The sequence below is a fragment of the Diabrotica virgifera genome, chromosome 10 (assembly GCF_917563875.1).
Source record: "Diabrotica virgifera virgifera chromosome 10, PGI_DIABVI_V3a".
NCBI lineage: Eukaryota > Metazoa > Arthropoda > Insecta > Coleoptera > Chrysomelidae > Diabrotica > Diabrotica virgifera.
Window position 1 is genome coordinate 34,422,422 of NC_065452.1, and position 16,303 is coordinate 34,438,724.

At 34.6% G+C, this 16,303-nt stretch overlaps 1 protein-coding gene across 1 annotated transcript in view; it reads left to right on the forward strand.

Annotated features, from left to right (window-relative positions):
• Window positions 1-13,851, forward strand: part of LOC126878468 (cubilin-like) — a 447,168-nt gene extending 433,317 nt beyond the window's left edge. The window contains exons 57-60 of the mRNA XM_050641213.1: window positions 5,755-6,061; window positions 13,319-13,398; window positions 13,585-13,696; window positions 13,755-13,851. Of these exons, the coding sequence (XP_050497170.1) occupies window positions 5,755-6,061; window positions 13,319-13,398; window positions 13,585-13,696; window positions 13,755-13,774 (519 nt within the window). The 3' untranslated portion in view covers window positions 13,775-13,851. The remainder of the gene's footprint in view (window positions 1-5,754; window positions 6,062-13,318; window positions 13,399-13,584; window positions 13,697-13,754) is intronic.
• Window positions 13,852-16,303: the final 2,452 nt, after the last annotated feature.

Below are 16,303 nucleotides of genomic sequence, written 5' to 3' on the forward strand. Positions count from 1 at the left end.
TATGTTCTATGAATCTACTAAGAACATGAAATTGTTATGTGGGAGGATCATATATTTACTTTCAAACATATAACACAAAAAGAGCGGCAAGAGAAAAAGAAAATATAAGTAGGTATATTCGTTTCTTGACCTAGAAAAAGCCTTCGATAAAGTACCAAGACAGAGACTGTGGAAAATACGAAGAGAAAAAGAAATGGATAAGTTACTAAGAATAATAGAAAATATATACAATAAGAATAACAATGCCGTAATTAGTAATAATTCAAAATCAGATACGTTTACAATAAATGGAGGTTTAAGACAGTAGCGGCTCGTACCACTTTAAGAGCCAATTTCTCATATGAGTTGAACTCCAGTTTAACCTGAACTTCTAGTAAACGTCAGTTTAAAGTCAAAATCGTCTTTCTCAATTCACGTTCAACCGCGCGATGGCAGATTAAACTTGAACGATGCTTGAACGGTGGAATTCGGCCGTTCAAAGATTTCAGAACTCAGTTCAGATGATTTTATAGACTACGCATGCGTTGTATTAACACGACAAGCTGTCATAATATAAATATATCATATTTTATTATATTAAGCCTAACGATAAACGATAACATTATTTTTGTTTTTATAATATTTATTTATAATTATTAAAATGACTATTTGACTATAAATACTTAAATTTAACTTTATTCAAAAACAGCATAAAAAAGGTAGTTCAAAATGGCGACAGTTTTTTACCTTTTGCCATCTATTGGCATTTCCCGAAAGCTGTAGAACGAGCACTGACATGAACGTGCAATGAGAAATGCATTCCAAACAAAACCGAAGATCACCGGCGAACCTGGTTCAACTGAACCATAGCTTACCGCAGGTATGAGAAATCGACCCTAAGAAGGTAGTGCCACAATTCGGACAGCCGCCAAAATTTTTAGTGACGAATTCACGATATTGTCAAAAAGGTATACTTAAACCAAAAAAAAATAGACGCGGATACTTTTACCTTATGTATCTTATGTATATTTATCTGAGGTGCCAAGGAATTGTCCAAAATTTATCAAAACAGTTCCGTAAATCAATTTACTACCAGTAGTTACTGCTGATAGTACTTAAAATTTTGTTATTACGATTTAGTCTCTATTTATAAAATTATAAAAATCATACTATTTCATTATTCACACACATGTACAAAGTTGTGTAATATCACTTTAAGTTTACGATATATGAAGTCCATTCTTCTTTTTTTTTTATTGTAAAGTATTCAATGACTTTATTATTAAAATTATCAATACCATTTACAAAATTCTTTTCTGCAGAAAGCATACCTAAAGCACTCGTTCTTCATTCATTGTATTTCTAAGAAATGTTTTAATTCGTTTTAACATCGAAAAACAGCCTTCTGCTACAGATGTTGATATACGAAAGGTACTAACTAAAATAGTTAAAAGTTTAATAGTTTCTTCAAATGTGCTTTATAAACCTTCCTCATTTAATAAAACCGATAGCGGAACAGCCCCAGAGTATTGATTAAAAACTACCCAGTTTTGTGTAGGTTTTTAATCAATGCCCAGAGGTAGTACTTAATTCGTCTCGTTACTACAGTACTCCTAATTCAGTTTTAAATTGACTTTTGCTCAAAAATTAAAATTGTCTCCATGTTTCATTAAGAAATGATTCGGGGAACTGATGCTTATAAGCAGGAAACTTCTCCGACATAAATAAATTAGAAGCAACTAAGCAACTAAATGTCCGGAGAAGGAAGACCTTTGAAAGATCTGGAACTTTGAATATGAATCTTGAACCTTTAATCAATTAATAAATTAAACCTAAAAATATAAAGGTAATACTTTTTATTGAGGGTGTTGCCGCCGGGGCTGTTTTAGCCAGGGCTGTCTTGACCGAGGCTATTTTGTGTGCCATCTATTTTGTCGGGGCTATTTTGTTTACGGTCTATTTTGTCGAGACTATTTTGTATCCGAGCTATTTTGACGGGGCTTTTTTGACGGGTCTGTTTTGACCGGGCCATTTTGACGGGTCACGACTTAAAAGTAATAATATAAGAAACAGGATCTCTTAGAAGCAGAGATCAGTAGCAAAGTAGAGAACACGCTACAATTGTAAAAGTTTTCAAAGCAGTTTATAGATCCGTTCTAACTTTTGGCAGCGAATCGTGGATACGAACGAAACGGTAAAAGAGCAAGATACAGGTTATAGAGATGAAGATTTAAAAAGGTGCTATCAAAATGGATAGAATACGGAACACAGAGATATATGGACTGAAATTGAAACTGAACGAACTGAAATACAGAAATAATCCACATTGGGGTTTATAGAACAGAGACAGCTGAGTTGGTGGGGTCATTTATACCGGATGAAAGATACCATAACAGTCAGAAGAGTGTGAATTGTCGGGTTTCTAACAATACTTGGTATAAATTCAACTGGTCTAACTGATTGAAGAAAAAGGAATGGATGACTGAGGATATCCTTGACATGATGGAAGAGCGACTGAAGTACAAAAACAAAAACGAACCAAAGTATCGAGAAATACACAAAAAAATAAGAACAAAAATCAGAAAAGCTAAAGAGGAATGGCAGTCGGAAAAATGCAAAGAAATTGAAGAATATGAAAAGAAATACCAAAAGGAATACCAAAACATGCACAAGAAGGTAAGGAATGCACAAGAAGATAAAATAAATGACAAGTAAAAGAAAATACAACAGCTCAGCAACGGACATACTTGACACCAACGGAATTTTGATCTCAGAACCAACAAAGATTCTAGAAACATGGAAGCAATATGTGGAAAGCCTCTTTGTTTCAGACCGCCCTAATAATTACTCAATTGAAATCACCGAAAACAGTCCTTCCATTCTCAATTCAGAGGTAGAAAAAGCAATTTGCTCCCTCAAAAATAACTAATCTCCAGGACCTGACAATATTCATGCTGAGGCTGAAGTGCTAAAACTATTATGCGAAACGGACAATTCATTCCTATAAACTCTAACCACTCTTTTTAATAATATATAATATATACGACAGCGGCAGAATTCCGGAAAATTGGTTACAATCAACCTTTGTGGCCATTCCTAAAAAACAAAACACTAAATTGTGTGACCAACATAGACTGATAAACCTAATTAATCATATCATCAGTCTTCACCAAAATCATATATTAACAGAATCTAGAAGTGTGAAGCGGAAATCAACGAGTCACAATTTGGTTTTAGGAACGCTTTGGGAACAAGGGAGGCAGTGTTTTTTCTGCAAGTATTAGTACAGAGGTGTAGAGGTATGAACAATAAGGATCCCTACATGTGCTTTGTAGATTACTCGAAAGCCTTTGACAATGTGAGACATGACCAACTAATTGAAATTCTACACAACATAGGAATTGATGATAAGGGCATCCGAATTATGACAAGTCTCTACTGGAATAAGACAGCCAGTATAAAAGTCGGCAATGCGTCCACAGAGAGCATTGATATCAGAAAAGGTATGCGGCACGGATGTGTTCTCTCCCCTCTCCTTTTTAATATTTACTCCGAACAAATTTTTACAAAAGCAGTGGATGAAGCAAACGAAGGCATAAAAATCAATGGAGAATTAACAAATATAGTTCGTCCGCTATAACTTTTCCCATGCGTCACGATTCAATTTCAAACAAATTAAGTCAAAACATAAAGTGAAACGTACGCCGATGTGTGTAGTATATAGTATACAGTATACAAAATGTATATACATATCGACGTTCGTTTCACTTTATGTTTTGACTTATTTTTTTTAAGTGGATCGTGACGCATGGGAAAAGTTATAGCGGACGAACAATAACATCCGATATGCGGACGATACAGTCGTACTTGCCAGTAGTATCGAGGAACTTCATTATCTTATGGACAGGGTACAAAGAGCGAGTGAAGAAAGAGGACTTAACCTCAACATAAATAAAACAAAATGGATGCTGGTCAGCAAACCCAAAAACCTGCCAGACAATTGAAAATAAAAAACCAATTAATTGAACACTTCTTCTTCAGCCTTCGTAATCCAACTTTGGACATAGGCCTCCCCCAATTCAATCCAGTGTTGTCTATTTTGCGCCACCTGTTTCCAGTTGTGTCCTCCAAACTTCTTTATGTCATCGGCCCATCTCATTTGTGGCCTTCCTCTACTTCTTCTTCCTAACCACGGTCTCCATTGTTGTATTTCGTGATTCCATCTCTTATCCTTCAGTCGGGCATTATGTCCTTGTGTTTTGCTTCTAATCCATGTATTTATTTTTTTGTCTATGAGCCTCACCCCGATCATTGATCTTTCCATCGCTCTCTGGGCCTTTACTATTTTATCCATATTGACCTTGGTGAGTATCCACGTCTGTGAACCATACGTAAGTATAGGGAGGATACACTGATCGTAAACTCTGGTTCTCAAATATTGTTCTGTTTTAGTGTTTTTCAAGATCCAACTCAGTTTTCCAAATCCTGCCCACGCTAACTTTATTCTTCTAGTAATCTTCTAGTAAATATATTCGTCATATAGTGTATTCGTCATTACTTTTGTTTTTTCCAAGTTCATCTTAAGACCTACTTTTTCCGAAGCTTAAAATAGTTGCGTCATCATGGTATGTAAAATTAATTCTTCGAAACTTGTAGCGAATATTACAATGTCGTCAGCATATCTCAAATGACAGCTTTCTTCCATTAACATTTATTCCTTTATCTACCCAGTTATTGTCTTTGAACACGTCTTCAAGTCCCAGTGTGAACAGCTTTGGTGAAATAACGTCTCCCTGGCGAACTCCTCTGTTGATTGGTATAGCTTTGGTTTTCTCATCTATTTGTATTTTCATTGTAGCTTTCTTATAAATATTATGTATGAGCATTCTGTATCGAGAATCTATCCTGCAGTTGTTCATATCTCTTTCTATTGCCCAAAGTTCTATGGAGTCGAATGCCTTTTGATAATCAACGAAGCCAATGTATAAGTTCAAGTGATATTCATTGGCTTTCTCTATTAGCGTTCTGACTGTAAGAAGATGATCCGAATTCAATTCAATTGCGGATCATCTTCAATTGAACACGTTGACTCGTATATATGCCTTGGAACAGTCGTCAACTCGAAATGGGATCAAACAACCGAAATACGATCTAGAATTGAAAAGGCCAGAGCAACATTTAACAACATGAGAAATATATTCACCCATTCCGACATATCTCTTTCACTAAAAATACGGCTTCTAAGTGGTATGTATTCCCAGTCTTGCTGTATGGTGCAGAGGCATGGACACTGACTGAAACATAAATGAGAAAGCTGGAGGCATTCGAAATGTGGGTGTATCGCCGTATCCTCAAACTATCCTGGACGACTCACACCACTATCGTAGAGGTACTGCGCCGAATGGGAAAACAAAAAAATCTCTTTCACAATTAAGAAACGGAAACTTGAATACTTCGGTCATATTATGAGACATGATAAGTATCATATACTCCAACTGATAATACAGGGTAAAATAGAAAGCGGACCCGGAAGAAAAAGACACTCGTGGCTTTAAAACTTACGCCAATGGTTTGGACTAACATCGATCGAGTTATTCAGAAACGCCGCAAACAAAATTAAAATTGCTATGATGATAGCCAACATCCGCAACGGACAAGGCACATGAAGAAGAAGAATAAATTCAACAAAGTAAACCATTTGTGCCCTTTGATATCATGTGACTGAATATTGTAATATAATATATTGAAACTTTTACATTTCATATTCGTTTTTAGGTCAGAGATGGTTCACCAACAGGAAAAGTATTATTGAAAGCATGCGGTTACCGTTTACCTGATCCGATATTTTCTACAACAAATAAACTCTATTTTACCGCATTTAATCATAAAATAAATGGACTTTTACTAAGATATGATATGCTCTATGTTAGTACCGACGATGACCCTGGATGTGGAGGTTCCATTTTCACAAACAAAGGAAAGATCTACAGTCCCTTATATCCAAACCTTTATAGGAAAGATAAAGTTTGTGTTTGGACCATAAAGGCACCAGTTGGTTTACACCTGGCTCTTAAATTTACAAGTGAGTATTTTCTGTTATACTTCTTTTTCTTAAAGTTCCATCTCCTATAGGAGGTTAGATATCATAATGGCTATGGTCACTTTGTTGGCGGCTGCTCTGAATAGTTGTAATGACAGTTGTACAGTTAAACCATTCTCTAAGGTTCCTCAGCCAGAAGATGAGTCTTCTTCCTATGCTTCTTCTTCCTTGGATCCTTCCTTGCATAATAATTCTCAGCAACTCATATTTTTCTCCTCTGGTTATGTGACCCAAATACTTCTTATGTGACTTCTATTTTTCTTATGTGTTGTCTCTTCAATGTCCAAGCATCCATTCCGTATAGCAATATAGAGAATATGTAGCATATTAGAATCCTCAATCTGAGAGGCAACTAAAGGTCTTTTTTTTCTCCTTGAAGCCGTTCGTGCATGCACCCCGGTCGCACTGCAGCTTATCAGCTTATTGTGCTTTCTTCCATTTGTTCTCATGACACCAAATCCAATATAGTAGTGCCCTTCACTAGCCTGTAAAGGTCCAGTGGGTTAGTGCCATATACTGTCGGACTTGGTCTGCAGCCTCCATATATTGCTTGTCTCTTACGATCCAGAGCCTCGCAATCGCACAATAAATGTCTAACTGTCTCGGTCTCTCTATTACATAGTCTGCAGCTGAGATCTCCGTTATAATATAGACCTGTGTAGTGTGTAGGTGTCCTTTTACTGGAAAGTGTCCAGTTAAGAAACCTGTAGTGATTTTGATCTGATTCCTGTTCATTTTGAACAGTTCTTTAGCTCTTTTTGCGCATGTCTGAGGTATAAATCTCATCGCATGCTTTTGCTTGGGAATTTCTTCCCAGTATTCTTTGTGCTGTCTTCGTATTCAGACTCTTAATCGGTCTCTGATTGTGCTTTTGGGCACTCCCAGTGCCGGTCCTGGACCGAAGTATCTTGTTGCTGATCATCGTCTAGCAAGTTCGTCAGCTTTCTCATTACCAGCGATCCCTTGATGTCCAGGCACCCAAATGAGTTTTACTTCATTATGTTCCGCCAGGGTGTCAAGTTCTTCTCGGCATTCCCATACAAGCCTTGAGGTTATCCTTGGGTTCTTTAAAGCCCTCAAGGCCACTTGGCTGTCTGAACAGATATTGATTCTCTTATTAGTGTAAGTCATCAATCTGTTTATCCGTGCACAGTGCTGGATCGCATATACCTCCGCCTGAAATACAGAGGTATATTCTCCTAGTGGGATGGAAGCGTTATAGTTCCTATCCTCACTATATACTCCTAATCCCGAACCATCTTCTGTCTTGGACCCATCTGTATACCAGGTGTGTCCCTCATACTTCAGACGTGTGCCAGGATCTTCCCATACCTCTCTGGAGTGTATTTTCACCTGGAAAGGTATTTCCATTTTATATTTGGGGATAGAACGGTCTGTTATCATCTCCCATATCGGATCCCCGCAAATATCTTTGATGCTGTAGTGTCCTTTGTCCACTGCAATTTTGCTTTTATTTCCCTGCAGTCTATGTAACCCCATCCTTGCCTCGCCCTTCACTGTGATGTGTAAGGGAGGAAGGTCTAGTAAGGCTTCCATTGCTGCAGTTGGTGTGCCTCTCATTGCATCTGTTATGCTGAGACAGACAAGCCTTTGTATATTGCCTAACTTCTCTATAGCATTTCTCTGCTGCACCTTTGGCCACCAGACCAATGCTGCATACGTTATTGTGGGGTTTACCATCATGTTGTATATCCAATACATCATGTCCTGTTTAAGTCCCCATGTTGTGCCATGTGTGCGTCTGGTCACCATTAAAGTGGCCATCGCTCTTTTGGTTATTGTACGCTCTTTTTTTGTAAGCATTGCCTTCATTTTTATAAATATATAAAATGATCATATATTTGGTTTTGCCTTCATTTAGCTCCAATCCAAATTTCTGTACTTCTTCAATAATTTTCTTCACAACTCTTCTTAATTCTTTCGCGGTTCTTGTTAGGATTGTTAGGTCATCAGCAAATGCTAAGTACTGGTGCTCATTTTTCATGACTGTTGCTTCCACTTCCACTTTCATACTGTATTTCCTAATTACGGTTTCCCACACTAAGTCAAATAATGCAGTGGATAAAGGATCTCCCTCTCTCAAGCCTTTTGCAACCGTAAATTGATCTAAAATATGACCCTAACAAGCAATTTCAAAGGTAGAGTTATTTAGTGTCATTTTAACTAGCCTGATCAGTTTCTTTGGTATACCCAAATGTTCGACTGCTCGATACATTTTGACTTTATCGACTCGTATCAGTTGTGTCACAGCCACCTTTACTTTACAAGCCATGAAGAGAAAAAGGCAACGTCGCAATTGATGACGTCGGTAGTCTGACTTTCGGACTACCGCTTTCGAAACCACGATTTTAAATTACAAATTCAAGTAAAATTTATAATATTTTTTGAGTCGAACAGGAAAATATATTAATTAGAAGCTTTTACAAAATCAAATTAAAAGTAATTCCTTGTAAGTAACGTTTATTATACAAAAAAAAAAACAAACAATGACGAGAATATGTGTAAAATACTTTATTTTAAATAAATAATATATTATTTTAAATTATATACAAAATATCGCTAGAAATAACTATAAAAACAATTGCTCACAATGTTTGATGTGCATTGTTGGGGTTTAGAGTAGAACTTTTTTTTTGTTATCGCTCTTATCGTTATGTTTCTTTTTATACTTTTTTGAGGATTCATTACTTTGATGGCTGCTATTTTTGTATAATTATCTAAAACAATATTACACATAATTTTTATAACACCAGAATAAACTTTGAAAGTATTTTCCCCACATTCGCACTAAAATTCAAAATTTAAGTGAAATCCTTCATGCTGTTGTAAACTTTTCATTACCAAAGATCATAATAACATCAGGGGACAATAATTATTTTGCAAAAATAATTTTTTAAGATTAGGATTGTTAATAATAAATTCAAATGTTGAACAAAGGTGATAATAAATAAATTTTTCCACCTACCTCTACCGAAAGTATACTTCTCCGGACCTGATTGTAGGGAGCAAAGTTGTACTTTTCCTCCCTAGGGAGGAAAACTAAAAGTGACGTCATGGTATTTCATTCATGAAATATAACTTATTGAATATCTATAAAATATCTATTTTCTATTACGTAAGTATCTATACATTTTAACGTTTATTTATAAAACACCCTGTATTTTGCAGAATGGTAAAAAACAGTAAATTGTTATTTGGATTTAACAATGTTTACATTAATAATTTGACTTATATTTGACAGTTGACAGTTATATTGTACCTACTTGTTAGTTTTAATTTTAATAAATTTTGTTGGTTATGACTTGTTATTAATTTGAGGAAGGTGGAAAAACCATAACTATGTATAACATGGGAGGAAAGTGCCTTTTCCTCCCTTGAATGATTACTGCCCGACGCGTAAAAGTAGCACTTTCCTCCCTTGTTATACAAATAGCTATTACTGAATCCGTTGCTAAGCACAAACCATCCCTTTGCAAATAATCATAGTAATCTGCTCCAGTTGTCTCTACTGCAAAAAACAAGCTGTTTGAACTAGAATCATCTTAATAACATACCTTTTAAAGCTCTTTATAATTTGTAGCACTAAATATTGTAAAATTTTTCAGTTTATCTGTAAATATGGTGAATATTGTACACATTGTACACAAACAAATGAGAACTGACAGACTAAACCGGTCTACCATTAGATGTTGCCAAGTTTCAACTTCATGGCTTGTTAAGTAAAGGTGGCTATGCGGTTGTGTGTATCTCCTCTAGGAGAAGATTTGGTCTATAGTAGATTGGTCTGTCCTGTCTAAAGCCAACCTGATACACATAATATAATGATTATTTCCGTATAGCAATTACCCTATTTCTCAATATTCTTGCCAATATTTTGTTTACGGTATCTAGTAAGGCTATACCTATATAGTTGTCACATTTCACTTTGTCTCCTTTTTTATGCAGCGGGCATATGCAGGCCTCATACCAATCTGTTGTAGACCGATCAAATAAAATTACAATACATGTAAAAAATGTAATTTCGTACAGGTTGGAATAAATTTTTTATCAAAGTTTAGGTCAAAACAAAAGATATTTTCAAGAATGTATATGATTCATATGAGGGGATCATTGTTTAAATAATTAAAAATGGGTAATTTTTGCAAAAAAATTGATTTTTTGAAGATATTCTTCTTTAGCGGCGAATCGATTGGGAGTAAAATTTGATTGATCCCCGCGCATGCGCACACCGACAGTATGGTATTAGTGGTTAAACGGGCTCTGATTGGGTGTTGAAATTTTGAAATGATCTGTCAATAATTGTTCAATATGGAGATTATCGGTAAACAAAAATATTGTATAATATTAGTTTTTATTGATGTGTGGACAGAAATAAAATCAAATTTATAATTATAGTGACTTTTTAAATAGTTTTGAAAAGCCGCAGGTACGTAATTCTAAATGTTTCAGTTGGAAATACCTAATAGTTTCAATACCTATCTATTTGGAAAATGTAAACAAAATAATGTAGTTACCTATTAGTAGGCAATGCTTTAATTTACATAATCTGATTACGAACAAACTTTCTACAAATCTTCATCTCATATATTGTTTTCTTACTCTATATTTTGTTGTATTTTATTTCGACAAAAATCAAACTAATAATTTTATTAAATTCATATAAATTTATGGTGTAAACGTTTAGTTTGTGTATATTCCCACATGACGTACACGCGAATGTGGTCTAGTTTGAAATGCCGTCAGCTTTCGTACGGCGCGGTAGACGTGAAGTGTGTTCGAGCCCCAAGCAAGATATTATTTTTTTATTTTTTTTTTATAGATTTTATTATTTTAAGTATATTATTATATAATTTTTGAAGATATTCTTCTTTTTTGAAAGTGGTAGATAAGAAAGTTAGCTTGATTTTTAAATAAAATAAGTACAAATAACCTTTTAAGTATATTTACTTCGTTTAAATTACCTATTATATAATAGAAGAATATCTTCTTACGTGCGTACAAAGTACACACATATTCTTTTTTTAACTGCTGCGGTAATTCTTGTTTTTATTAAAGATTTTACAATTTTTTTCTGCCAAGCTGAAGAAGCAATCTTTTATATAAGACTTACTAAATAAAATTTGACCCTTAATTTATTTAAATAATTGTAAATCAAAATTGAAAAACAAATTTCCAAAAAAATATTATTTTGATTATAAATAAGCACAATAAAACATTTTGTTTCGCAGAAAAAGTTTCGCTATGGTACCAGTATAAATTAAAAAAAAATTGGTTGATAAACATGGAGCAGTTTATGAGATATTTAATTTGTTTATTAATGGTTACCATTTTTTCAATTGCAAAAACGCGGTTGTTGGCGATAGAGCATACAAGTTTTTAAGGTCTCATTTATTTTTCTTTTATATATATTTTTGATCAATGTATTGACTAATCCAAATTTCAATTTAACTCCCCTTGGTGTAATTTGTTTAAAACTTGTTTTTTTAACATCGTCTGGATTAAAAATTCTGAAATTGTTTTTCGATATTCGTGGTCTTGGTAGTTTTTAACAAATTCACTACAGAAAAAAAATTTCCAGAACCAATTTTTGCCGAGATAGCTTTTTGAAGTTTAAAAATTCATAATTTGTTTATTTATCAATCTTAACATTTAAAAGTGCGTGAGTACATCTATTAATCCTGCCACTTAACAATGCCATTTATACACATAATAAAAAGTGTAGAATATTTTTAAAAAATAATGATTTTCGTAGCACCTTAAATGAAAACTTTTTGCCTAAAAATTGACGGAGGAGTGGTTTGCAATATCTCCGTTAATAATGGGCCAATTTTAATGTTTTTTTTTTTAATTTGGGGTAGCATATAAAAACAATAGCATCTGCATGACCCTTTTTGCAATAAATATTCATTAATTTGTTATAAACAATTTTTTTTCAAATAAATAAATAAAGTTGGCACCAAAGATAACCACAAAAGAGTATTAAAACAAATTTTTATTTTAAAAATTTAACAAAACACTAACAAATTTGTACAAATCATTGGCAAAATCTCGCAATATTATACGACGTACGTCAAAAAATATGAACTTCGTTCAAGAGTAAAGTACTTTTATTTCTCTCAATATCGAAAATTCTAATCGAAAATATCGAAATATCTCTCAATATCGAAAATAATAAAAAAGTTTCCCATATGTTTCCAACTTAAGTAGACACGCTGTATATAAAATAAAAAAAAAATAAGACCTCAAAAACTTTTATAATCTATCGACAACAACCGCGTTTTGCAATTGAAAAAATGGTAATTTTTAATAAACAAATTAAATATCTCATAAACTACTCAATATTTATCAACCGACTTCTTTTCCGTTGATACTGGTAACATAGCGCAACTTTTTATGCAGAACAAAATTTTTTAGAGTGCTTATTTATAAGGCAATATATTTTTTTGGAAATTTGTTTTTCAATTTTGGTTTACAATTATTTAAATAAATTAAAGGGTCAAATTTAATTCAGTAAGTTTTCTATAAAAGATTATTTCTTCAGCTTTACAGAAAAAAATTGTACAAACCTTAATAAAAACATGAATTACCGCAGCGGTTAAAAATGTAAATTTTGTGCAAAAATTACCCATTTTTAATTATTTAAACAATGATCCCCTCACATTAATCATACACTTTCTTGAAAATATCTTTTGTTTTGACCTAAATTTTGTTAAAGAAATTATTTCAACCTGTACTGAATTACATTTTGATTTTATTTTATTTTATTGGGCTATTGGCATTTCATTTTCTCATACTTGCACTATTAGTTGATATATCTTTCTCTGCAGTTGATCTCCACCAAACTTGATCATTCCTACGCATATATGTCATTTTCCCAGGACTTCTGTTATTTTTCATTTCTTGTATTTCTATCACCACCTCCTCCTCTGTAGGCTGCCTTTCAACTATCTCATCTTCTCCAACCGCCCAATTGTCTATTGCATCATGCTCCACCTCACCATTTAATAATTCATCAAAATCTTTTTTTCCACTCCATTATTATTTCTATCTGATCACTATTTCCGTCTTTGCCTCTCATTTAACTACTGTGGCTTTGGTAACCTTTTCATATCTTTTGAACTTCTTGGTAGAACGACCTCACCTGTTTGTTTTTGAACTTCTCTTCTGCCTTCTATTAGACACGTTATCATTTTAATAAAACGATTGTTACCTTTTCAGCTTTCGATATACAAGGATCTTGTGATTATACAAACTTAAGGGTAGATACTGGAGCCAATTCTGTAGAGTTATGTAAAAATGTAAGTATTATCGATAGAGTATTACACACTTAATTTTTGTCCATTGTGCTCTACGTAGAGTACATTGAGCACAACAGAGCACAATGGACAAAAATGAGGGAGACCTATGTCCAGCAGTGGACGCAAAGGGCTGGGTGATGATGATGATGGTGATGACACACTTAATAACTGTATTCAAATTTTAAGGCCGATCCTAGAACAATATACCGATCAAAATCGACAATTACCATCACGTATACTTCTTCTATCCACAATGGAGGCACAGGATGGATTGCCATCTTCCAAGCAGTATCCTCAGGTATTTATATCAAAATGAATATTTGCTTTACAATTCTAATTTTTGTTTTTTTTTTCAGATGTGACAGACATCAATTAAAAGGTGGTTGAGAAGTTTGTTTTCTATTATGTTTTTATTTAGATATTGTATTAAAAATAAAATTTGATAAATATAAATTAATTTTACTATACGCCCTTATTCCATTACGTTGGTTAAAAAATTCTTGGTTGCTAGGACATCCGTCCTCAAAATTGTAGGTACTAGGCAGTACGTTGTGCTGTGACAAACCTCGCATCCTACTGTTTGAGATTTCAAATGAGTTAGGACTTAAAACCAAAAAGAACATCGGCCCTTACCATTGTTCATCAAGTATGAAAAACAATGGGTTCAGTGTTCTGCATACTTTTTTTCGCCTTTTATGAGGAGGGGGTGGTTAAAATGTTCGAAATATACCTCGGTTCTAGAAAGTCGATAGAACCGCCTTCTAGCCTCAGTTGTGCAGGATTCCTCCAGGTGGTCACGGTGATATCCGAGATCGCACACAGGGGTTACTGGAACACCATCGCCGTCACTAGTCATTCGTCCGATCTCTCGTTCACTCGCAATTCTCACGCACTTTCTCGCTTCTTCTTCTTTAAGTGTCGTTTCCCAATCGGAGGTTGAATATCATAATCACTATCTTTACTCTATCTACCGCTGCAGTTCTACAGGGTGTCCCAGACTAATTTAGCCACGCTATATCTCTTAAACGAATAGAGATTTTCGAATGGGACAAAAAGTGGTCTATTCTAATTGTAATATGTTTTAATATGGCGTAGAAAAAATCATCCCCTAGATATTCATCCCTTAGTTACAACCCCTAACTTTAATTTTTTTAATAGCACCCTGTATATTTTTTTATAGTTTTGGATGTGGTCTTCTATCGTCTATTCAAGATATTTTTTGAAAATAAAATCGGTTCGTAAATAACCAAGAGAATATCAGTTTAGTTTTGTTAATTATGTGTCCCAGACTAATTTATCCAGGCTATATTTCTTAAACGAATAGAGATTTTCAAAAGGGACAAAAACTGATCTATTACATTTGTAATACAGTTTAATATGGCGTAGAAAAAAATTATCCCCTAAATATTCATCCCTTAGTTACAACCCCTAACTTTATTTTTTTTTAAATATCATCCTGTAAGTTAGGGATGAATATTTAGGGGATGAATTTTTTCTACGCCATATGAAAGTGTATTACAAATGGAATAGATCAGTTTTTGTCCCATTCGAAAATCTCTATTCGTTTAAGAAATACAGCCTGGATAAATTAGTCTGAGACACACAATTAACAAAAATAAACTGATAGTTTCTTGGTTATTTACGAACCGATTTTATTTTCAAAAAATGTGTTGAATAGACGATAAAATACCACATCCAAAACTATAAAAAAATATACAGGGTGCTATTAAAAAAATTAAAGTTAGGGGTTGTAACTAAGGGATGAATATTTAGGGGATGATTTTTTTGTGCGCCATGTTAAAGTGTATTACAAGTAGAATATATCACTTTTTGTCCCCATTCAAAAATCTCTATTCCTTATCTTTTCCTTACTTACTTTATCGTGTCCGGACATGTCATTTATAAAATTTCGGCCCAGTATCGGGCTACGTCGGTTCCATGTTCGTTGGCGAGCCACAAATCTTCGAGGGTACACCGATAAGGACAGTTTCTGCATGTAAAAAGATGTTCCATATTCTGCGTTTCTCCACAGTCACGGTTCACATCATCTTGGTCTATTTTCCCCCATTTTACCATGTTTGATTTCACTGGAGTGACCCCCGTTCTTATCCTATTCATAGTTTTCCAAGTTTTAAAGTCTAAAGACTGGCCGGTCCATTGAACCTGAGAAAGAGGAAAATACTCATCCTGTGGTTCATCCTGCACTGTTCCAAGGAAGCTTTTCCTGGATTTTAGTCGCTTTCGTGGTGTTCGAGCTTTGTATAGGGCATGCCGCTCGTCCGCAATCTGTTTAATTTTCTCTATGTGCTCTGCAACGCCTCTGCGTGTTGAGGGTTCTGCAAAACCCGCTGCTTTATATAAGCTTGAGAGTTGTGTTGGTTTCATACACCCCGTTACTATCCTGCATGTTTCATTTAGCGCAGTATTGACTTACTTAGCGTGGGTAGATCTGCCCCAAACTGGGCACGCATATTCAGCAGTTGAGAAAGACAGTGCCTGTGCCGTTGTTCTTAAGACGCCAGGACATGCACCCCATTTACTTCCCGTTAGCTTTCTGAGTATGCTGTTCCTAGTTGTTACTTTCCCTCTCGTTTTTATGCAATGTTGTCTGTAGGTGAGGGACCGGTCCAGAGTTACTCCAAGATATATAGGTTGGTCTGTGTGCTCTAGTATATTACCATTCCACACAATTTGGAGTTTTCGCTTGGCTTCCTTTGCGCGAAGGTGGAAGGCGCAGACTTGTGTTTTAGATGGATTGGCTCTAAGGGAATTTTGCAGATAGTACTCTGTCATTGTTTTTAAGGTAGTTTCGAGCCTCTCCTCAACTTCTTCAAAACTATTTCCTTGAGCACATATTTCGAGATCGTCAGCATAGAGGAAATGCTTGGTTTCAGTCGGCGTTAGG